This window comes from Somniosus microcephalus, chromosome 25 (genome assembly GCF_052327205.1).
Source record: "Somniosus microcephalus isolate GS21.2 chromosome 25, FLI_Smic_1.0, whole genome shotgun sequence".
In the NCBI taxonomy this organism is placed as follows: Eukaryota; Metazoa; Chordata; class Chondrichthyes; order Squaliformes; family Somniosidae; genus Somniosus; species Somniosus microcephalus.
This window is the reverse complement of record NC_141011.1, coordinates 7,568,600-7,593,240: the sequence shown is the minus strand read 5'-3', so window position 1 is coordinate 7,593,240 and position 24,641 is coordinate 7,568,600. Positions and strand designations below refer to the sequence as shown.

The window sequence follows — 24,641 nt, the reverse complement described above, 5'->3', positions numbered from 1 at the left end:
CAGGAGTGAGCAGGGTGACTGCATTGACTTGCTGGGAGACTTCTCACTGTCCCGATTGCAACTGGTCTTTTACTAAATGATGTCTATGTCCTTGAGTGTACAATCCTGCAGCTGGAACTTCAACCGAGGAGGCCAGCTGGAATGGTCTGGCTTCAGAAGTCTTGTTTTTTAATGTTTAAAATGAATGCCAAAGCCTGTGCAATGACCTGTCCTACAATCATTTGGACAAGCTTTACAGACTTTAAATTTTAAATCCCTCCCTCCTTTGAGCATTGCAAGGCTGGACACCAGGGCTGAACCAGGTAACCTGCGGTCCAGCATTTACATTGGATAATGCACTTCTGTCATTTTAATATCATTGCAATACACCATATTTAAGTCACTGTTACTTTTGACGAAAACTTGGAGGGCCATAAAAATGGGCAGGGGCACGACGGAACTCAGACTATTTCCTACCCCCCCCGACCAGTCCCACTGAAGAATTGGTGGGAGATCCCTGTGTAACCATAGGGAACCCAGTTTTAAGCAGTGGGGTTTTGGGAAGAATCAGCCTGCAGGCGTCCTGCCCGTGCTTTGTGCGAATATTCAGAGACTCAGGGGCTACGCTGCCAAAGAGCATGAGTAAATGACGATGAATTAACTTAAGTTTGGAGGCACTGCCGAGGCCAGTGCACCTACATGGCCCGATCTCCAGAACTGGAAAAGATTTTGCTCCCGTCGAAGTGGGAGTTCAGCACCAAGTGCACCGAGGCCCAGCACCCTGAGCCTGTCGGTCTCACCGTTACTGGGACCAGGCCGCTCGCTGAGCACAAGATAGGGAAATCAATACTTTTGCCCCATCGGTCGGGGCTGAATTTGGGCTTGGAGCAGTGTGCAAACAGGCTACTCTTTGCTACAAATATGTTTCTGACTATGTTTTCACTAATAATATTTGTATTTTATTTGGAGATACAGTAGTTAATATCAGACATAAACAGAATGATCTGACGATGCACATATTGCAGGGCCTTATACAAAATATATCTCAAAAAGCTCGATTTAAAAAGCCAGAGTTAATCTTTGTTGCAATTTGGAGTTAACGTTTGATGATCTTAGTCACCTGCTGAACTGTTTTGTATCCTTCTCGCTCACAGTTACAGAAATTAGCATGCATTTGAAACCTGTATATTCCTGGGTCTGTAGAAAAAACGAAAGACTTGCATTTCTATAGCGCCTTTCACAACCTCAGGACGTCCCAAAGCGCTTTACAGCCAATGAAGTACTTTTGAAGTGTGGTCACTGTTGTAATGTAGGAAACGCAGCAGCCAATTTACACACAGCAAGCTCCCACAAACAGCAATGAGATAACGACCAGATAATCTATTTTTAGTGATGTTGATTGAGGGATAAATATTGGCCCCAGGACACCAGGGATAACTCCTCTGCTCTTATTTGGAATAGTGCCATGGGATCTTTTATGTCCACCTGAGAGAGCAGACAGCACCTCTGACAGTGCAGCACTCTCTCAGTACTGCACTGGAGCATCAGCCTAAATTTTTGTGCTCAGGTTTCTGGAGAGGGACCTGAACCCATGACCTTCTGACTCAGAGGTACCAACTGAGTAATGGCTGACAATCTGGGTCTGTATATTCCTGGGTCTGTGAAAATATTAAATGACTTTCATCTGAGAGGAATTAAATTTGATCTAAGTCCTTCCTACTGAATTAATCTTTGAAATGCTAATCCTTATCACTTGCAGCAGCAATATATATATTCCAATTTGTAAAGCAAAGATATCAAGCTAGGATTTCTATTGGTGCTTTTAGTGTTAGTGAGAGATCTCTCGGTCTGCTACTTGATGGGTTAGTGCCCATGTAATTTAATGGTTTAATGCTTCCATTAAAATAGTGGATAAAAAAATGTTACACAAACACATTAAGCTTTTGTCCCTAACATCACTAACAGAAATTCCTAAACGAGAGGTTGTCGTGTCGGTTTGCTAATCAATGAAGGGATAATTCAGCTATTTAGCATTTTGGAGTACTAGTTCCAGAATGACCTGGAAATGCTAGCGAGAGGCTACGTAAATAAAATCAGTCTTTTGATAGGAAGCATCATTAACGCAGATTGCTTGTGGAAAATGCAAATATGCAATGCGTGATTGTGATTATGCAGCTTCTTTAAACATGGATATGGGAAATTCACCTCTATAGAGCTAATGTAAAATAGAAGTCTGTTTTTTTACTTTGTTATCTGCAACATTCACAAAATAAAACAGATGTTTTAACTGTATGTAAAACAGTAGTGACACCACAAGAGCAGCGGTTACCAGCTTTAGCTGCCTTAGTGATCAGTATGCAAGGTGGGGTGAAATCGAGAAATGGGAAAAACCAGTGTCAGTGTGAACTGGAGGTGGTGAATTGCAGAGAAAGGCTTCCCTGAAGTGGGGTAGGGGTAGAGAAGGAGAAGAATATGGCCAGTCTGAACTGAAGTTCCAACAGGAAGTGAGGAGGAAGTGGGGGAACTCGGAGGAGAGGGGAGAAGGGTGCCTCTGTGAATGGGGGAGTGGAGGATAACTGTCTGAATGTCACTGTGGCTATCACAGGTGCAAGTTAACAATCCAATTTAGCAAGTGATTACCAGTACATATCCATAACAGCCTGGAAATTCCTCTAAATTTTGCCATAATCTTTTGCTGAAGAAGTGCTGTACCTGCCCGTGTCCCACTGCACTTCCAATGTAACTGCATAAAAAGAAAGCACCTGCATTTATATAGCATCTTTCGTGACCTCAGGACATCCCAAAGGGCTTCACAGCCAACCAAGTACTTTGAAAGTGTAGTCACTGTTGTGATGTAGGAAACACGACAGCCAATTTGCGCACAGCAAGCTCCCACAAACAGCAATAAGATAAATGGTCAATGAATCTATTTTAGTGATGTTGGTCGCGGGATCATTATTGGCCAGGGCGAACTCCCCTCGCTCTGCTTCGAATAGTGCCACGGGATCATTTACATCCGCCTGAGAGGGCAGACGGGGCCTCGGTTTAACGTCTCATCTGGAAGACGGCACCTCCGACAGTGCAGCGCTCCCTCAGTACCACACTGGAGTGTCAGTCGAGATTAGGTGCCAAATCTGTGGAGCGGGGCTTGAATCAATGATTTTCTGACTCCGAGGCGAGAGTGCTACCACAGAGCCATGGCTGACGCCTGTCACAGACCTGCATATTTTAGCTGTTTTAAGTTGATAGCTTTTTTGAGGCTATGTATGTGGATAAAGTAAGTGGAATGAGGTTCCTCACTGCTTCTCCCTCTTCCCCCACCAAAATGGTCTGACTAGCACTATGAAGAAAAAAGGCCGGACTGCAGCTGGTAGATTCAGTGTGGGTCCGATGGTTAACTGTCACTTGTGGGCACAGTCATTTTAAATGAACATCTGTACTGTGTTGCACCAACACCAAAGTGCCACTGTGACAATGCAGATTCACAGAAACATTTGTGGGCTGGAATGGAATGCCTTGGGAGGCAATAGAGACAGAGAGTGTGGGGAAAGGATGGATATTTGAGGGAGGGAGGGAGTCATTTTGGGACCATTCTGATGGACCATGGTATTTTTTTTGTAACCAGTCTTATACTTTCCTATGTTGCTCTGGATAAAGTGGAATCCAGAGAGGGGGAAAAGGCAGGGTGGGTAATCACTGGTGGATAGGCACATGCCTCTGTTTACTACGTGAGCAGATCATATGAACTGAAGGTTCTTGGATCTATCGTGAAGCATTCCAAACATTATTCAGCTGGAAAGAGAAGGAACCCAGAAAAGACACTGTTGAGGTCTTCTGAACCAAAAATATTATTGTTACCCGATGTAGTTTCAAGCCACACCTCATCGCCCAGCTTCAGCCGAAGTACTGTCCCACCTGAATTCATCTGATGTTTATGCCAGGCACTTATGCTACCACCAACATCACAGAATCCCACTTCCTTTCTCTTGTTTTTCATTATGTTAATGCAAAGGTTCCCTTCAGTGACTATATTGTATGTAAAGTAATACCAGCCAGCTCTACAAGTAAGAAATTTTCCAGTTGCAATATTAAAACAATCTCCCTCATTGGTGATATGCTTGTCGAACGTCATTGGGGTTTCAGGGAGAGGGTCCTCAGTGGTGTTTTTGACTGCAGAGAAGGCAGGTCTTTCTGTGCCCGCTAGACCGCCCCCTTGCCCTGATTGTCCCTTCTTTCCTCTTGGCCCAGATGGTCCAGGTTCACCATCTGCCCCTGCTGGACCGACATATCCTCTGGAGCCATGAGTTCCCGGATGTCCTGGATCCCCCTGTAGCCCATTCATTCCTGGTTCACCAACAGTACCATTGAATGTGCCTGAGGATAAGAAGAGTGAAAGATGGTAAGAACACCTGAAAAATGTCTCTATTCATCTTTTTCTTCCACTGTTCTTTATGAACCATCAGAATAGAGACAATTGAATGATGCACACCCATAACTAAATGTGGGCACTTGCATTCCTTTGCGCCGGTCACTAGTAGTTAGATAGCTAGTGAGAAATGCAGATTGATTTGAGGCTTTAATGGAACTGAGGGAAAGACCAGGGTTTGCTGGTTTCGGAACCAGAAAAGTTTGCATTTATTAATTTGCAGCAAAATAAAGATGTGAGCTCTGAATATCCTGTGGGTGGAAGGGGTGGAGACTGATTTCTGGCTGTGGGGGGAGTGTTTGGGGCAGAATGCATTTCAGCTGGGAGTCTGCCCCATTTTCTGTAGTCAATTAAGTTCCACCGGGACATACCATGGGCAAACCTCTCACCTCCCACCCCGCCCTCCCCACGCCCCACTTCATGTCAAGGGGTTGTGTCTGGGAGAGGTCCAGGCCTCTCAAGGAAATTCCACCCAGTCCAAAGATGTGCGGGTTAGGTTGATTGGCTATGATAAATTGACCCTTAGTGTTAGGGGGATTAAATACATGGGGTTACGGGGATAGGGTGGGATATGTGTTGGTGTAGGGGTTACGGGGATCGGGTGGAATATGTGTCGGTGCAGGCTCGATGGGCCGAAATGGCCTCTATCTGCACTGTGGGGTTTCTGTGATTCTGTGATTCTGTGAACCCCCGGATAGGCCTGAGAGAAGGCAGAGATTCTGTTATGGGCCTAATAAAGGCCCCAGGCCTTTGGCAAACTAATGTAATCAATCTTGAAGGAAATCTATTCATTACTATGCAGAATCAATGAGCAAAGACTTTGTTGCTTTATTTTTAAGTTGGGCCCGAAGAGTCTGGGGCACTTCAGCTCAGTGTATTGGGACAGGTGCCAACAACACAGCCTTGTAAGCACAATATACAACATGCCTGCCCTGGCTATCCAAGTAACTCCATCCTTGGAATTTGGGATGGAGATTCTAGTTTCAGGCTGGGACAAACAGGGGGCTCCATTCCACATGTGTTCCCAGGACATTCAAGGCCTTGGATTGAAACTGAAGTCTGGGGAAAACATTTGGTACCCTAGCACCTCCCATTATCATCAACAGATGGTACATTATCGCCGGGACGAGGCGGATCCAGCGCTGCACACCAAATCGCGCCCCCCCCACCCCCGCAGTGGCGCCACTAAGTTATCGCTGGGAGCCTCAGCGCCAAGTGGATCGTGACGTCAGTGACTGTGCAACGCTCATGGACTGCCTGATCTGCAAAATTGATTGTCGCTACCTACCTTAGTGCCTGGAGGAAACAGCGACAGGGAGAGCTGGCATGAAGCACCAGGAAGCCAGCTCCAGGGATGTTATTTAAAGGGATCATCAGTAATTGTCACAGCTGTAGGTTAGTGTTGCAGTTTCACTGCTTCCTTGTCAGTCTCACATAGAGCAACAGTCTCATTCCGTGATTTCAAGGTTATTTAGTATCAGGAGTGTTGTGGCAACTAAAAAGTAGCTACATTTATTCTTAAACAAATCAAACTGCCACACTTGGTTACATTAATGGGGGCTGTATTGGCAGTCGACCTCGCCCTCCAGGATCTACAGCAGAGGGAGCGGAGGCAGCGAGAATGACTGGAATAAGTGGCCAGAGGGAGGAGTAGGGCCATCAGGGCTCTCAACAAGAGCCCTTACCCTCTGAGGGTATTCCAAAAGCACTTCTCCTACCTTCAATTAAGTGAGGAGCAGTGTATTAGAAGGCTCTGCTTCACCAAGGAAGTGGTCACAGAACTCTGCCACCTCCTGCAACCAGACCTCCAGTCTCAGATCAGGGCGACCACAGCTCTCCCAGTGGCAGTCATAGTCACCATCACCCTCAATTTCTTCACCAGCACATCCTTTGAGTCTACAACAGAAGACATAGCGATCATCTCACAGTTCGCCATCCATCGCTGCATCCGGAAGGTCACAGAAGCTCTCTGCAGTAGGAAAAGGGACTACATTTCCTTCCCCATCACCAGAGAGAAGCAGGATGAATGTGCATGTGGCTTTGCCAGGATAGTGGGCTTCCCCATCGTGCAGGGCGCCATTGATGCGCCCACGTGGCTTTGTGGGCATGGCATAACAATCCTGAGATCTTCCATAACTGCAAAGACTACCACTCACTTAATATGCAGTTGATGTGCGACCATAGACAGCTAATCCTCACCGTCAATGCCCGCTATCCTGGCAGCAGCCACGACACCTTCATCCTGTGCCAAACTGGTGTGCCAGCACTCTTCCAGCAACTACGTTAAGCTCGCAGCTGGCTGTTTGGAGACAAGGGCTATCCACTCTCCACCTGGCTCATGACTCCCCTCCGCAACCCCAACGCTCCTGCCCAGCACTCATACAATGAGAGCCACGCTGCCATCAGGAACATCATCGAGCAGACCATCGGCCTGCTCAAGCAATGGTTCCGCTGCCTTGACAGCTCGGGAGGAGCCCTCCAGTACTCGGTTGAGCGGGTGTCACATTCCGTGATTGCCTGCTGCATGCTCCACAACTTGGCCATCATGAGGGCCCAGCCCTCGCCACCAGGGATTGCAGGACCACCTCAGGAGGAGGAAGAGGGAGAGGAGGAAGAGGAGTTGGAGGAGGAAGATGAGGAAGAGGATGAGGAGGACAACAAGGAGGAACAGGAGCGAGGGAGGAGGCAGCCACTCAATCAGCCTTCTGGTAGGGTGGTCTGTGACTGCCTCATCAGACTGAAGTTCCAATGAATTAACCCCCAGATACCCCGTTGCTCACCACATCCCCATCATTCCATCCCTGTCACAGGCCATATCACAGCGCAAAGCTGAAAAGAGAAACACCACAAAATAATCCGAAACTGAATTAATAAATTGATCAATAATCAGTGAACACATATTTGCAACAATATTAACTATTCACCCTTGCGCAATCCCGTTGTGCCTCTCGCTACTGTGCCTACTCTAGTGCTCCTACGAAGTGTTGGCCCAGTGGCTGCAGCAGGGCTGGTGGAAGGCTGCTGTGTGTTCATGCGGGAGACTTCAGATGGCCTTGCAGGACGCCCTCGACCAGCTCTGGGCCTGGAAGGCCCGGCTGCAGACTGCACCATCTCAGCATAGGCGGCAGCAGTCTGGGCTGGCTGGATAACAGGCAGTGACAAGGGCAATGGTGGAGTGCCAGTGGTGGGAGCACAAATGCTGTCATCCTGAGAGCGGCCAGCCGGTTCCTGCTCAACTGAGCCACTGCCACTCCCCCGGGGCAGCACCTCAGCAATCTGTTGCAGCACAGATTGCTGGCCTGCTGCGACACCGTGAAGCCCTGGATGCTGGTGGTGGACACAACCACGGTGGTAGCAGTCAGAGCTTGCGTGGCATCAAGCTGAGACTGCATGAAAGCAGTCTGAGATTGGATGGCACCAACCATCAACTGCATTACAGCACTAAGACGTTGCGTCGCTTCCGCCTGTGCTGAAATGGAAGCTGCCAGATCGCTCATCTCACACGGCATCAGGTCTGGGTCGCCACGGTCTCTCTGGGAGTCTACCATCCTTTGCAGATTGGAAATGATGGGGTCCATGATGTCATAGAGTCATAGAGTCATAGAGATATACAGCACAGAAAGAGACCCTTCAGCCCATTGTGTCCGCGCCGGCCATCAAGCCCTATCTATTCTAATCCCATTTTCCAGCACTTGGTCCATAGCCTTGTATGCTATGGCGTTTCAAGTGCTCATCCAAATGCTTCTTGAATGTTATGAGGGTTCCTGCCTCTACCACCCTTTCAGGCAGTGAGTTCCAGATTCCAACCACCTTCTGGGTGAAAGATTTTTTGCTCAAATCCCCTCTAAACCTCCTGCCCCTTATCATGAAACTATGCTCCCTGGTTATTGTAGTGTATGTGCCTTTAAGACAGAACTACTTTTACAGCTCCTGTATACTGTAGTACCGGCAGTGACCACACCTGTATATAAGCTTTGCGCATGCCTCTGTACCCCCAGTCTTGAGACTACCCTCCTCCAGTAATTACCTGTTTATTGTTAAGTTACAGCATCCGTGTGGTTATTGAAAAACAGCATACCCTCAGAATCACGGATCTAACAGTGGTGACGAGTGTCGATTCGAATCTACCTGCAACTAAAAAAAAAGTCGAGGCCAGGAACACGGGCGTCGACCATGAGCAACCGCCCAGTCGTCAGGCAGAGAGTGAACATCGCAGGGGAGGCTGTGGAGAGCCGGGCTTGGTTCCCCAGCCACGACGATCAGCAAGAGACTGACGACAGGTCCAGCACAGACCCTTCCCAGGCAGCGGCGGCTGGAGCCGACCGACGGCAGAGAGAAAGCCGAGCAGCGTCGACGGGGTAAGACAGAGGGTGAAGTGCACAGGGCGCAGCCGGGGGTTGAAAACCGAGCGGCGTCGAGAAAAAAAAAACAAAAAAAAACAAACCGGAGAGAGAGAGGGTAAAGCAACAGCCGGGTTCAAGACCGAGCGGCGTCGAGAAAAAAAATAATAAAAAGAAGAACGCGCAGAGCACAGCCAGGGCTCATGGGCTGAACAGTGTCCGTGGGGAGGAGAAGGGAGAGCGCGGGAGATGCCATTGAGCCGCGGAGAAGAAGGAAGAGCGCGGGAGACGCCATTTTTAGAAGCCGCAGCGGAGAAGAAGGGCGAGCGCGGGAAGGAAGGAAAGCGCGGGAGAAGCCACTTTGTGCCAGCGGAGAAGAAGGGGAAGCACAGGAGACGCCATTTTTGACAGTTAAATCACACCCAGGGATGCCGAAGAGTGGCAGTATCTCTACGTTCGACAATGAAGTCGAAGATTGGGCAACATATGTGGAACGTATTGAGGTGTACTGCAGGGCGAATGAAGTGCCAGATGCTAGTAAAACACTGCTTTTGTTAAATTCCATGGGTGCAAAAACTTATGGGTTACTGCAAAATCTAATAACCCCAGAGAAGCCGGTGAACAAGAATTTCGAAAGCATAGTAGAAATCCTGCAGGACCACTTAAACTCCACACCGCTGCTGATAGCAGAATGATTTAAGTTCCATAAAAGGAACCAACACAAAGATGAAAGCAATGCTGAGTACCTAACGGAACTGCGCAAGCTATCGAAACACTGCCAGTTTGGAGCGGGATGAGCAGATACGTTAAGGGACAAGTTTGTGTGTGGGCTACAAATTGAAGGAACCCAGAAAAGGCTTCTATCAGAAAAGGATCTTACGCTGGACAAGGCTTTCAGTATGGCAGTATCACACGAAGCAGCCGCAAGGGGCGCTGCAGAGATACAACGGAGACCGCAAGAATATGGCACCAATGAAATGTCATATGGAGCAGGGAAGTGTTATCGCTGCGGCAGAACAACACACGACCAAAAGGATTGTTGGTTCAAGGACCAAGTGTGCAGACAGTGTGGAAAAGCAGGACACATAGCAAGAGTCTGCAGGTCTGGGAAGAAAACCAACAGTAAGAAATCTCCACAGGAGAAGTACAAAAAGGTACACCAGGTGATGGACAGTGGTTCAGATGAACAGAAAAGTGACACAGACTCCAGAAGCAAGGAGCTGGGTTGTCTGAAACTAGATAAGGTAACCGAAATGGAGGATCACCAGACTATCTGGGTTACACTCAAGATAGATGGAGTCCAAGTGAAAATGGAATTGGACACAGGATCAGCCCTAACAGTGGTAAAACAAAGGGACTTCAAGTGGCTATTTTCACATATACCCTTGAAAGCTACAGAGATTGTCTTGAAGACGTATACGGGCAAAAAGTCTACCCCAAAGGAAAAATAAGGGTGAAAGTGATATATAAAGGCCAGGAAATACCTAAAATGGATATATATGTATTGCCAGATGGAGGACCACCACTGCTAGGACATGAATGGATCCGGAAGATACAATTAGATTGGCATTCCATACAGGCACTGAAGGTTGAGGTCAAAAAGGATGACGACGTCACACCTGGACGACTGTCAAAAATGCTAACTGATGCAAAAGAAGTGTTCCAGGAGGGACTAGGAACACTAAAAGGCATAACAGCAACGATTAAAATAGAGGAAAATGCAAGCCCAAAATTTCTTAAGGCCAGACCAGTGCCTTATGCGATCAGACCAGCTGTTGAAGCAGAGCTGGAAGGGTTGGAACATTCAGGAAAACTGTCCAAAGTGGACTGGAGCGAGTGGGCTACACCCATCGTTCCTGTAATGAAGAGGTCATTGAGTAATACGCCTGGGGAACCAAAGAAGGTCCGCATCTGTGGGGATTTTAAGGTGACAGTGAACCCAGTCCTTCACACGGTACAATATCGGCTTCCACTTATTGAGGATATTTTCGCCTCGCTATCTGGAGGTAAACGCTTCACCAAAATTGATCTAGCCCTGGCGTACTTGCAAATGGAGGTAGAAGAAGCTTCGAAACAATACCTTACGATTAACAGTCATAAAGGTCTCTATCAATACAACCGGCTGGTGTTCGGAGTAGCCTCAGCTCCGGCTATCCGGCAAAGGGCAATGGATCAGGTCCTGCAAGGGATTCGAGGGACCCAGTGTTATTTGGACGACATCTTGGTCACGGGCGAAAATGACAGTGCTCACCTCGCCAATTTGGAGAAGGTGCTCACCAGATTAAACGAGTATGGGCTACGAGCTAATCGCCACAAGTGCGAGTTTTTCCAGAAACAGATCTCGTATTGTGGCCACGTCATCAATGAAGAGGGGTTACATAAGTCCCCTGAAAAGATTAAGGCAGTAGTCAAGGCTCCAGCACCGGAAAATGTGTCACAACTGAGGTCGTTCCTCGGGCTGGTAAACTACTACCACAAGTTCTTACCAAATTTGTCCACGGTATTACACCCACTGAACACCCTACTGCAAACAAGGGTACCATGGAAGTGGGATGACGAACGTAGATGAGCTTTCCAGAAGTGTAAAGACTTGATCACATCAAAAGAGGTGTTGGCCCATTTCAACCCAGCACTACCAATTTGCTTGGCATGTGATGCATCACCCTATGGTAATGGAGCGTTGCTGTCGCACAAATTCCCAGACGGGTTGGAGAGGCCAGTAGCCTTTGCGTCTTGGTCACTAACCTAAGCCGAGCGCAACTATGCCCAGATTGACAGGGAGGCCCTCAGCCTAGTATGGGGAGTAAAAAAATTCAACCACTATCTGCATGGGCAGAAGTTCACCTTGCTGACTGACCACCAACCACTTGTCTCCATCTTTAATCCTAAGAAGGGCGTTCCAGTGATGACTGCACAACGGTTACAAAGATGGTCCCTGTTTCTAGGGGCGAATCAATATGAAATAGAATATAAAGGCACGAGACAGCATGGGAACACTGATGGGCTATCGCGCCTGCCACTGCCTACTGTGGAGGAAGCACCAGCAGTGGACCCTATCGAGATATTTTATTCGTCAATAATTGAACGGTTGCCAGTAACAAACGCGGATATAGAGAAGGAGACCCGCAATGATCCGACGCTGTCTCGGGTATATGATTTGACGATGAGGGGATGGCCAACACATGGCGACTCACTGTTGCCAGCATTCTCATCCAGAAGAGAACAGCTGTCAGTATGCCAGGGGACAGTGATGTGTGGATCCAAAGTGGTGATTCCACCCAAGTTAAGGGAGAGAGTGCTAAATGAGCTACATGAAGGTCATCTGGGGGGAGTGAAAATGAAAAACCTTGCTAGGGCTTATGTGTGGTGGCCGGGAATCGATCAACAAATCGAAGACCTAACTAAGAGCTGCTTAGGATGCCAGAAGGTCCAAAATGCACAACCACATGCCGCTCTACACCCATGGGAGTGGCCCTCCTCTCCATGGCAACGGGTGCATATTGATTTCGCTGGTCTATTCATGGACTCAATGTTCTTAATAGCAGTGGATGCTCATTCAAAGTGGCCTGAGGTGATAAAAATGTCTTCAACCACTACAGAGAAAATGATTGCAGTCCTACGGACCATATTTGCCAGAAACGGTTTGCCAGAGCAGATTTGCTCTGATAATGGACCACAGTTTGTGTCCGAAGAGTTTCAAAAATTTATGAGAAGGAATGGGGTAAGGCATTACACATCCGCCCCGTATCATCCAGCCACAAATGGATTGGCTGAGAGGTTCGTACAAACCTTTAAGAAGGCGATAAAGGCCATGTGTGACGATGAAATTCCACTGCAGCATAAGGTGGACAATTTCTTATTAGCCTACCGAAACGCGACACATGCAGTCACCAACCAGACCCCGGCCATGATGTTCTTTAACCGAAGGTTGAGATCTCGTCTGGACTTGCTCAGACCAAATGTGCGAAGAAATGTTGAGGACAAACAATTCCAGCAAATCAATGAGAAGCCGACAAGGAGCTTCAATGTAGGGCAACCAGTCTCGTCCCATGACTATCGAACAGAGAAATGGCAACCCGGAACGATATGCACAAGGCAGGGGCCATTAATGTACACAGTGGATGTCAGGGAGAACATTGTGAGACGCCACGTCGATCAGATCTTAGCGTCACAGGAACACGTCAACCCCATGTCTCGAGTACCTGGGGATGAACTCAACATACCGGTAGCATCTACCTCAGAACCAGTAGCAGTGGAACCCGATGAACTACCCAATGAATAGGGGTCAGAATCGCCTCTGCAACAAGAACAAGAACCTCAGGAAAGGCGCTATCCCGAAAGGGTCAGGAAGCCGCCCCAAAGACTGAATCTATAAATGGACTATTGTTGTTTAATGTACATGTTAAAGTGTTAATTGTTATTTGAATATTAGGGGTACTACTAATCTAAAAGGGGAGGAATTGTAGTGTATGTGCCTTTAAGACAGAACTACTTTTACAGCTCCTGTATACTGTAGTACCGGCAGTGACCACACCTGTATATAAGCTTTGCGCATGCCTCTGTACCCCCAGTCTTGAGACTACCCTCCTCCAGTAAATACCTGTTTATTGTTGTTACAGCATCCGTGTGGTTATTGAAAAACAGCATACCCTCAGAATCACGGATCTAACAGTTATTGACCCCTCTACTAAGGGGAAGAGTTCCTTTCTATCTACCCTATCTATGCCCTCATAATTTTGTACACCTCAATCAGGTCCCCCCTCAGCCTTCTCTGCTCTAAGGAAAACAACCCCAGCCTGTCCAGTCCCTTCATAGCTGAAGTGCTCCAGCCCAGATAACATCCTGGTGAATCTCCTCTGCACCCTTTCCAATGCAATCACATCCTTCCTATAGTGTGGCGGCCAGAACTGCACACAGTATACCAGCTGTGGCCTAACTATCATTTTGTTCAGCTCCATCATAACCTCCCTGCTCTTATATTCTATGCCTTGGCTAATGAAGGCAAGTATCCCATATGCCATTTTAACCACCTTATCTACCTGCCCTGCTGCCTTCAGGGATCTATGTACATGCACACCAAGGTCCCTCTGATCCTCTGTCCTTCCTAGGATCCTACCATTCATTGTTTGTTCCCTTGCCTTGTTAGTCCTCCCAAAATGCATCACCTCACACTTTTCAGGGTTAAATTCCATTTGCCACTGTTCTGCCCATCTGACCAACCCGTCTATATCATCCTGCAGCCTGAGGCTTCCCTCCTCACTATTTATCACTCCAAAAATGTTTGTGTCATCTGCAAATTTACTGATCATACCTCCTACATTCATATCTAAATCATTAATGTACACTCCAAACAGCAAAGGACCCAGTGCCGATCCCTGCGGTACACCACTGGACACAGGCTTCCAGTCACAAAAACAACCTTTGACCATCACCCTCTGCCTCCTGCCACTAAGCCAATTTTGGATCCAATGTGCCAAATTGCCCTGGATCCCATGGGCTCTTACCTTCTTGGCCAGGGACTTTGTCAAAAGCCTTACTGAAGTCGATGTAGACTACATCAACTGCACTACCCTCATCCACGCACCTAGTCACCCCCTCGAAAAATTCAATCAAATTGGTTAGACAAGATCTCCCCCTGACAAAGCCATGCTGACTATCCTTGATTAATCCTTGCCTCTCCAAGTGGAGACTAATTCTGTCCCTCAGAATTTTTTCCAATAATTTCCGTACCACTGATGTTAGGCTCACTGGCCTGTAATTCCCTGGTTTATCCCTGCTACCCTTCTTGAATAATGCTGTTAGCTGTCCTCCAGTCATCTGGCACCTCCCCTGTGGCCAGAGAGGATCTGAAAATTTGTGTCAGAGCCCCTACAATCTCCACCCTTGCCTCACAAAGCAGCCTGGGATACATCTCGTTTGGGCCTGGGGATTTATTCACTTTTAAGCACGCTAAAACCGCTAGTACCTCCTCCCTCTCAATACTGATTTGTTCAAGTATATCACAATCCCCCTGCCTGATTTCTATGCCTACATTGTCCTTCTCCATAGTGAACACTGATGCAAAATATTCATTTAAAACCTCACCCACATCTTCCGGCTCTACACACAGATTGCCATTTTGGTCCCTAATGGGCCCTACTCTTTCCCTGGTTATCCTCTTACCCTTAATATACTTATAAAACTCCTTGGGATTTTCCTTTATTTTGCCCGCCATGTGTGCAGAGCCTTGTGCAATGTTGGAGGCGGACTCCTCCCCACTTCTTATCTTTGCCGAGAGGCTCTCGGGCACCCTTGCCATTGCACCTATCATTTCCATGTGCATGCCCATCACCCTTATTCTAAATGCTTCCCCATCGAGGTCCACATCTGAGTCCTGTGCAGCAGAAATCACGCGCGAACTCGCCCTCCGGGGAGCTGACCCCTGAGCTACCATTTCCTCCTGGCCTTGCTGCAGCCCACTCGTTCCCGATGCCTCACCCTGTGCAGATCCCGCTACTATACTAGCCTTTAAAGAATGCATGGTGCCAGTATCTGAGCTGGTGCCTGCAGGAGAATCATGCAGCGGCGCAGTGTGTTCTTCCTCCACCTCTTCTCCTGCCTTGCTCTCTACGCTGCCTTCAGGGACAGGCTACTCTGGTTCTTGCTCATTATCTGAAAGCATAAAGGCACAAGAGTTGGGTTAAAGTGAGGGGAGGAGGGAAGGAAGGGAGAAACGCATGCAAAAAGCATGATTAGCTGGAAAGTACAAAACATTTGTGGGGTGAGGGCGAAGTGGGGTAGAGAAGAAGGAGTAGCGATGACCATACCGTTGTTGTCGCTAAGGGGGTCAACATCGCCGGTGGCCATGGCGCCCACCACCTGATGCCCAATAATCTGCAGCACTCTATTTTCCAACGCATACAGTGGTTGGGCGTTAGCCTGTCCCCCGCCTCTGCGCTCCTGCTCGCGCCTGTTGTGAGCTAACTTGGCCTGCAAAAGAAAGGAAAGTGTGTGAGTGAGTGTGGAGCTATGTGTTTGGTTGATGCGCCTGCCATCGCTGAATAGCTGTCAATATGTGCAGGGTGTGAGATGTGAGTGTGAATGTTAGTAGGTAGAGATTGTTGGTGGGTGAGTGCTGGGGATGTGGTGCTTTGGGCAGTTTGTGAAGACTATGGTTCAGATGGTGGTATGTAGCATTTGTAGAAGCATTCACTCACCCTGACCAGCCGAGTGAGGTCACTAAATTTCTTCCTGCACTGTGTGTGGATCCTGGGGACCACAGTGCTGCCTGAGACGTGCTGCGCTACCTCCCTCCACATGGTGCGAAAGACTTGCGGTGAGAACCTTCTGCCACTTGCCCTCCGTCTCTTCACAGCGAACACCAACACCTCCAATGCTAGATTGCAGAATCTGCGGTGTCTCTCCCTGGGGCATGGATTAGTCATGAGTGCAGCCACTTCAGTCCTCTGGCTCCTTCCCCTTGTCCTGCTGCTGCTTTCTGAGGCATCTGCACATCCAGCAATGCTGAGAACGAGATTCTGCAGCATCAATGAACCTCCCCTTTAAGAACTGGAAAAAGCCTGTGGCAATCATGACTTGCGATTAGATTGTACCTGATATTGGTCTACCCTTTGAGTGTAACGCCAATGAGCTTGGGCTTCAAGACTGGAATTAGGACTCCAATCATTTCTTTGAGCAGTGATCATGAATTTTGTGTGCAGTCAAAAGCATTCGCGCCTGGCGCTAATTCCCCAACTTTTCTAATGATACCGCCCATTCCTGAGCTATAATGAATTTCTAGCCCTCATTTTTTTATGTTCTGACCTGTATGTTTCTTCTTATACCACACACACACTTCTAAAGAGGTTCTATGATTTTTCTCATATATTTTCCTCCACTTTGCTTCTCCTTTAGCTCTCTCTGTGACACACACCAATTTTTGCTAAGACGATGCGGTGACCTGTAGCCATCTCCTTCTGTAACCATCTGCTGGGAGATGCACCACATTGACCCACAAACTGAACTTTCCTACCTGTGAGCAATTCCCTTGCCCTTGATAACAAGTCTGGATGGATTGCTCTGTATTCACATTCTATCTATTTCAATGGAGTTCACCAGGCACATCATAATGAATAGCTGAACATAGACAGGTGAGAAGAGTTCATCGTTGCAGTGAACTCTACATTAGGAGTGTCATTACTTTGTTGCCATATGAGCCATTTTCCCAGCAAACTTTGAGGTAGGAAAGTTGTCACCGTAAGCTCTAAATATGTGGATGTGAAGGACCACCCATTATCCTACAGTTCTCTAAACATCTACTGGATGTCTTTTACCAATGAAGAAGTTTGAGGGATCTGCAATTACTCACTAGTAAGTCTGAATAGCTTTTATTTGTTCAGTTTTTACTAGACAACTAGACATAGGATGAGAGACTTTGATGTGTTTTTATGCATTGCAGGTTGTGAGATACTTGACATGATTGATGCCAAGTGACTTTGTTTCTGGATCAAGGAACATGTTGCTACATGATAACCTAAAGGGCAATGGCTGAATGTTGTCCCAGGAAATACCCGTGTACTGTTCTGTGTTTCAGTTAGTTACCCTGTTATTTTTCTAAAAGCAGTTACCTTTGTTGACCTAGTGAGGTCATTAAACCTCTTCCAACATTGCAAGGGGGTCCTTGGGTTAATGGAGGACCCACTCACAGCCACCTCCTTCCACATGGTTCGTGCTGCTGCATGTGATGGCTCCTTCCCGGGTATTATGTGGCTGACTCTTAACTGCCCTCTGAAATGGCTGAGTAAACCACTCAGTTGTTTCAAGAAACATAGAAGATAGGAGCAGGAGTAGGCCATTCGGCCCCTCGAGCCTGCTCCGCCATTCAATTAGGTCATGGCTGATCATCCAAATTCAGTACCCTGTCCCTGCCTTCTCCCCATATCCCTTGATCCCTTTAGCCTTAAGAAATATATCCAACTCCTTCTTGAATATATTTAATGAATTGGCCTCCACCGCCCTCTGTGGCAGAGAATTCCACAGTTTCACCACTCTCTGGGCGAAGAAATTCCTCCTCATCTCAGTCCTAAATGGTTTACCCCTTATCCTTAGACTATGACCCCTGGTTCTGGACTCCCCGGCCATCGGGAACATCCTTCCTGCATCTAGTCTGTCCAGGCCTGACAGAATTTTATAGGCTTCGATGAGATCCCCTCTCAATCTTCTAAACTCCAGTGAGTATAAGCCCAATCGACACATTCTCTCCTCATACATCATTCCTGCCATCCCAGGTATCAGCCTGGTGAATCTTCGCTGCACTCCTTCCATGGCAAGAACATCCTTCCTCAGATAAGGCGACCAAAACTGCACACAATACTCAAGGTGCGGTCTCACCAAGGCCCTGTACAACTGCAGCAAGACATCCATTTTCCTGTACTCGAATCCTCTTGCTACGAAGGCCAACATACCATTTGCCTTCTTAACCGCCTGCTGCACCTGCATGCTTAACTTCAGCGACTGGTGCACAAGAACACCCAGGTCTCTTTGCACTTCCCCTTCTCCCAATCTATTGCCATTCAAATAATAATCTGCCTTCCTGTTTTTGCCACCAAAGTGGATAACCTCACATTTATCCACATTATAGTGCATTTGCCATGTTTCTGCCCAATCAGCCAACCTGTCCAAATCGTACTGGAGTTTCACGACATCCTCCTCACAGCATACCCTCCCACCCAGCAGCTCACCATCACCTTCTCAAGGGCCAATAGGGATGGGCAATTATTTCCGGCCTTGCCAGTGATGCCCACATCCTGTGAATGAATTTTAAAAACTCCTAGTGTTGCATCCCTCGGTTGTCTAATTTGGGCAGCAACACTTCCACACCAGCTTCCGAGAGGTTACTACAGACCTTTTCCCTCCTGCTGCAGCAGCCATTTCATTCATTCTTGCAAGACTCTGCTCACCCCTTTAACTGTAGGCAGCCCTTGAAATGATGACGTTGTGCTGTTGCTCCACCCCCCTTCCTTAATTTGACCCTTCACCCGGCATCTGTGGCCTCCTGCTGGCGGGATTCCCATCCTGCAACCGAAGCATGGCGTCCAGCTTTGACTCAATGAAGGAATGTGTGCCAAAGGGTGATGGGTGTGTCGAATGCTTGAAATGGTATCTCCCATAGAGGTGGCAGTTGCTATGCTTGAAGAGTGTATTCCAAAATAAGAATCACACTTACCTTCATGTTCCTCCTGATACCAACAAACCTCTTCCTCATTTGCAGCTAGGTGCAAGGGGCCTGGGTGTCTGCATTGACCTGGTTAGCACGTTTCATGCAGCTTTTGCCTATGCTTTTACTGGAGGGTGACCCTCAGCCCCAAATATGGCCACCTATTGGTGCTCCTCCTGTAGCAGGACCTACAAGTCTTCTGCATCAGAGAGCAGTGATGCCATGTTGTCTCTGCTGTGCCATTGGGAACAATTAGCCTCCTTTTCTGGCACCAGCTTTACCTTCTATGGTGAGTTGCAGCCCTTTAAGAGCTGCTGACGTGCTGGATTTTGCACTCTGCAGAGAAGTGGTACAGGGTGAGCCCTCTGGATAACCCTTTCAGGTGCCAGGAGTTTATTAAAATTTGGGAGAAGGACTCCTGTTGAAAAATGTGTCCTGGCCCTGACTTGCTGGCTCAGGCAATGGGCCAGCTCAGGCCCACTTCATCTTCTACATCTTCCTAATTAGACAAATTCACATCATTTATGTTTTTGGACCTGGAGTAGCATTTGTTTCTAGTCTCATTCTTTTTTTTAAAACCTGTTATTAATTTATCAGGACAATGTACGCAGGTAACCAACACTGCCGCATGTTACCTGGGTCCCCGGTGTCGCCGTTTTCTCCGGGTCTCCCGGCTCTGCCTGGTGAGCCCTGCGTGCCAGGACTACCATTCTGGCCATTCGATCCTCGACACACACCTTGATCAGCAGCCGCTCGTGTTATCAGAACAAGCAGCACCAGCCCCACACACTTCATTGTGTCTGTAGAGAACAAGCAAATACTGACAGCAACATGGCATCAATAGTGTTGGCATTCATTATTCTTCACATAACTATACATTTTTGGCGCACTCACGTTGACTAACACACATGACTGAACATTATATTGTAGCGGAAGCTGCCTTTTCTAAAAGGAGCCAGCGGCTTATACACGATCGGCTAGAAATTCCGATCCCTGAGGTGTGTGGAATTCTGGCGGAGTCATAGTGGGGGCGTGGCTTGGAATTCCGGGCAGAACCTGGACCCACCAGACTTCTGTCCCTGATCCAGGGGTGCACATCTGCTGCCCTCCACATCCCAGTAGCAGTTTGTGGGGGTGGGTAGTGGTTCTGAGCTATCCTGGGAATCCCACTAGACATGCTCCTGATTGGCCCAGAGGGATCAATGTTTGCTGCGAGCAGAGGTTGGTCCTGTTCTGGGTACTCAAAGTGGATCCCAAGGTTAAAAGTGCAAATGGCAAGTGATCTCAGGATTTACGGCACTCACTAACGGGACTAAATATAGCAGGGGGGGGGGAAGATCTGAAATTACCTGGCACCTCTTAATCTTGCTCCCCTTGGAGTGGCAGGGAGCTGGTCTGAGTTTGTGTAGGGCCAGAGGAGCAGGTGTGGGCACCCAATGCTAATAATTAAATTACCCCGTCCCTGGGATTCAGGGCGGGGTCAGTCAGTGCTAGGTGAAAGCGAAGGCCTGTAGCTCTACTCCATTACACTCTGCCGATGCAACAACACGCTGGGATTTCTCCTCTAATGCCCCATACACTATTAGCTCAAACAAGCTTTTACTCTGTTTACTAATGGATAGGTAAACATTCTCGCACACTCATTAGAGAGAGTTTCCCGTTACTAGGCTGAGGACATAGTGTCTCTCAGATTATTGTTCATCCAATAGTAACAGCTTCGTAAAAAGAAATCTGGGGGTTTTAGCTAATAATGTAGCGTGGAACTTGTACCAACTAAAGAGTTTCATCTTTCTGATTATGCTCCTTCAATAGTTTTGGGTTAATATTCCTGATGTTTCATTGCATTTATTACTGCAATATTAATGTTTATTTCAGTATCACAGTGTATGAGCAAAACCAGTTGGCCCAAGTGTGTCCCTCAACTTTCTCAGTCTACGGGCTAATGGGCAAGGGGCAGCTGCAGCAAAGCAACCAACGATGCCATCTATAGACATTAATGCGAGACATCTAGCTTCGTAAATTGATGTGAAGCCCATCAGAATAAAACTTCATCATCTTATATATCATTAAGTCTTGCACCATTTGTGTGATCTTTAAGCTCCATGGCTAGCTCACAACCAACCAAATTTAAACTGATTTAAACTAATTTAAAGAGATTCCACGAACTAATTGCCACTTTCATCTCTGAGAATTCCCTAAAATGTAATCAGGAGAGGTGAAGCTGATGAAGTCTGTTTAAATTAGTTGTGCCATTTCATTTCCAAACAGGGAATTAGGTTAATGCTAATGAAATCATACCTCACTGATATTATTCAAGGAATGGAGTGCAGACCCAGGTATAATGTACAGAAACATAGGTATCATAAACCTTAATGTAAATTCAGTCCTTCATAGGTAAGCAAGAACTGAGCTGATGCTCATCCCTATCAGTCATCACGCCAGCACCAGTAAAATCACAGAAAACAACCAACCAAACGCAGAGAAAAGAAAGCCATAACTAGAATTCCAAACACTGTATAGAGTGATTATAGAGACAGTTCCCTCCGTGACACCCTGGTCCATTCCTCTATCACCCCGAACACCTCCTCCCCTTCCCACGGCACCTTCCCATGCAAGCACAGGAGATGCAACACATGCCCTTTTACCTCCTCCCTTCCCACCATCCAGGGCCCAAACACTCCTTCCAGGTGAAACAGTGATTTACTTGTACTTCTTGTAATTTAGTATACTGAAGTCGCTGCTCACGATGCAGTCTCCTCTGCATTGGGAGACCAAACGCAGATTGGGTGACCGCTTTGTGGAACACCTCTGTTTCAGTCCGTTAGGGTGACCCTGTGCTTCTGGTCACTTGTCATTTTAATTTTCTGTCCCACTCCCACTCTGACCTCTCTGTCCTTGGTCTCTTACACTGTTCTAATGAAGCTAAATGGAAGCTCGAGGAACAGCACCTCATCTTTCGATGAGGCACTTTACAGCTTTCCGGGCTCAACATTGAGTTCAACAATGTCAGATAACCACTGCTCCCATTTTTTCCAGACAGAATCTGCTGGTAATGATTCTGCTGTTGCCATTTACAGCACCTCTAGACCCATCTTGTGTTTCTTTACCTGTCTCATCACCACCCCCTCGTCCCTTTAGCCATTTAATCTCTCACAGACCTTCCCTTTTGTTCTTCCTCCCCTCCCCCCTCTCCCTGCCCCTGCACTTGCTTAAAACCTGTTCCATCTCTAACTTTTTTCAGTTTTAATGAAAGGTCATCGACCTGAAACATTAACTGTTTCTCTCTCCACAGATGCTGCCTGACCTGCTGAGTGTTTCCAACATTTTTTGTTTTTAATAAGGAATAACCCATCTTGGGGTCGAGATGTCCCAGACATATTCCAGCCTGTGTGTTAGTCTGTGTGTATTTACAGTAAGCAAACTGATTCACAGCCCAATTCCCTATCTTATGGGACAGGAGTTTCCTCATTTTACTGGTTTACTTTTTATATATATTCATTCACAGGATGTGGGCATCGCTGGTAAGGCCAGCATTTATTGCCCATCCCTAATTGCCCTTGAGAAGGTGGTGGTGAGCCACCTTCTTGAACCGCTGCAGTCCATGTGGTGAAGGTACAAAGTGCTGTTAGGGAGGGAGTTCCAGGATTTTGCCCAGCGACGATGAAGGAATGGCATGTGGCGACACGCCACCACTGGACATAATCCGCTCACGGCGGCACAGACAGTCTAAGCAGAAGCCCCCAGCCGGGGGCCCTTTCCTCCAGCAACTTGTTTCCCGCAGGGACAGGCTGCCAGGAGCACTTCCTGTCTGGGAAGTATTTAAGTGGATGCGCGGGCTTTTCTAGTTCCTGTTTGTCATGTGGTTGGAATAAAGCAGTTGAGTTTTCAATAGCTCTGGTCTCGACTCCCACGTTTGCCGCGGTATCTCAACAGGCAATATATTTCCAAGTCAGGATGGCGTGTGACTTAGAGGGGAACTTGGAGATGATGGTGTTCCCATGCACTTGCTGCCCTTGTCCTTCTAGGTGGCTGAGGTTCTGGGTTTAGGAGATGCTACTGAAGAAGCCTTGGTGACTTGCTACAGTGCATCCTGTAGATAGTACACACTGCAACCACAGTGCCCTGGTAGTGGAGGGAGTAGATGTTTATGTTGGCGGATGGGGTGCTGGTCAAGCAGATATGTCCTAGATGGTGTTGAACTTCTTGAGTGTTGTTGGAGCTGCACCCATCCAGGCAAGTGGAGAGTATTCTATAACTCTCCTGACTTGTGCCTTGTAGGTGGTGGAAAGGCTTTGGGGAGTCAGGAGGTGAGACACTCACCACAGAATACTCAGCCTTTAGTAGCCATGGCATTTATGTGGCTAGTCCAGTTGAGTTTCTGTTTAATGGTGATCCCCAGGATGTTGATATTAGGGGATTTGGCAATGGTAATTGAATGTCAAGGGGCAGTGGTTAGACTCTCTCTTGTTGGAGATGGTCATTGCCTGGCACTGGTGTAGCACGACTGTTACTTGCCACATATCAGCCCAAGCCTAGATGTTGTCCAGGACTTGCTGCATGCGGGCACGAACTGTTTCATTATCTGAGGAGTTGCGAATGGAATTGAACACTGTGCAGTCATCAGCGAACATCCCTGCCTCTGATCTTATGATGGAGGGAAGGTTATATTTCTAGCTGTAGAAATTTCTCTTGGGCGGTAGTGGAAAATGAGCGATGTTGCATCAGCCGCCCATTATACGCCCCGCCCAATGTTCGACTCCACTGAATACCTTGCGGGGCGTATAACAGGTGCCCATGCAATACCACCCGTGTTGCATTGCCGCCCAAGACTAATGTCTGCTCCATAAAGATCTTTTACAAAGAGAATCACACCACTGCGATTCCACACCTGGCTGCTACTCCATGTCTTTGCACTGACTCTATCTAACAGTTTAAAGTGAGGAGTTAAAATACACACGAGACCGACACTCTCACTGGCTGGTTCTGGTGCTGTAGAAAGCTGCCGTTATTGCAAAGCTATCACTTGAAGATGGCTTTATCTGTAAATTATTAATAGTTACTTCATTAAAGCTGTTAAAATATATGTCAAATTACATCCATTTCGTTCCCAAAAATTACTTCTGAATAATATCATTTCAATAAGAAAGAAAAGGGATGAGAGGAACAGAAACAGGTCCAAGTTAGTGCAGACTGAAGTGGAGTTAGATCAGTTGAAACACTGCTGCTGTCACTGTTTAGAAACTGCTTGGCTGAGGCTGCAGAAGAGCCTGAACAGAGGGAAATATGAGCAAGAACGTTTCTGCTCACACGTCGGCACTTTCCATGCAACTTAAAAGTATATTTTTTTTCTAATGGACCGGTCTCTTAAACTTTAACTTACCTTCAAAAGTAGTCCTTGCAGTAAAGAAGCAGGTGGGCGGTGCCAGTACTCACAACAAGCTCTTCACTTCTGGTAATGAAATTTACAAGAGAGAGGAGGGGAAATGACACACTTGTTGCGTAACTTCATCCAGATTACCAATCAGAGAGAAGGCAGGCGAGCTGAGCCAAGGTCTTGTGGTTCTCGAGGGGAGACAGGCTGCCAAGTCAGCCTCCAGGAGGTTGGTTAAATTCATGAGTTTTATTCTTTTTCTGCAGGGATTGTGTGTTGGAACAAAATATTTTGCCTGTAATTAAAGGACAATTCTAGGTTTTTTTTTGG

General features: G+C 47.4%; 1 protein-coding gene across 1 annotated transcript; it reads right to left on the bottom strand.

The window, feature by feature from the left end:
- Positions 1–915: 915 nt before the first annotated feature.
- Positions 916–24,432, bottom strand: LOC147100490 (complement C1q subcomponent subunit A-like). The gene is made up of 3 exons (XM_085966787.1): positions 24,321–24,432; positions 19,576–19,740; positions 916–4,353 (listed from the first exon to the last, which is right to left on the bottom strand). Exons 2-3 carry the CDS (start codon positions 19,733–19,735, stop codon positions 3,764–3,766), a joined length of 750 nt encoding a protein of 249 aa, XP_085822913.1. The 5' UTR covers positions 19,736–19,740; positions 24,321–24,432; the 3' UTR covers positions 916–3,763.
- Between the last annotated feature and the right edge of the window lie 209 nt (positions 24,433–24,641).

Coding starts and splice junctions, on each gene's coding strand:
- LOC147100490 (XM_085966787.1), bottom strand. CDS start 19,735: ATGAAGTGTGTGGGGCTGGTGCTGCTTGTTCTGATAACACGAGCGGCT. Junction 4,354..19,575: donor CGGCGACACCGGGGACCCAG/GTAACATGCGGC, acceptor TCTTATCCTCAG/GCACATTCAATGGTACTGTT.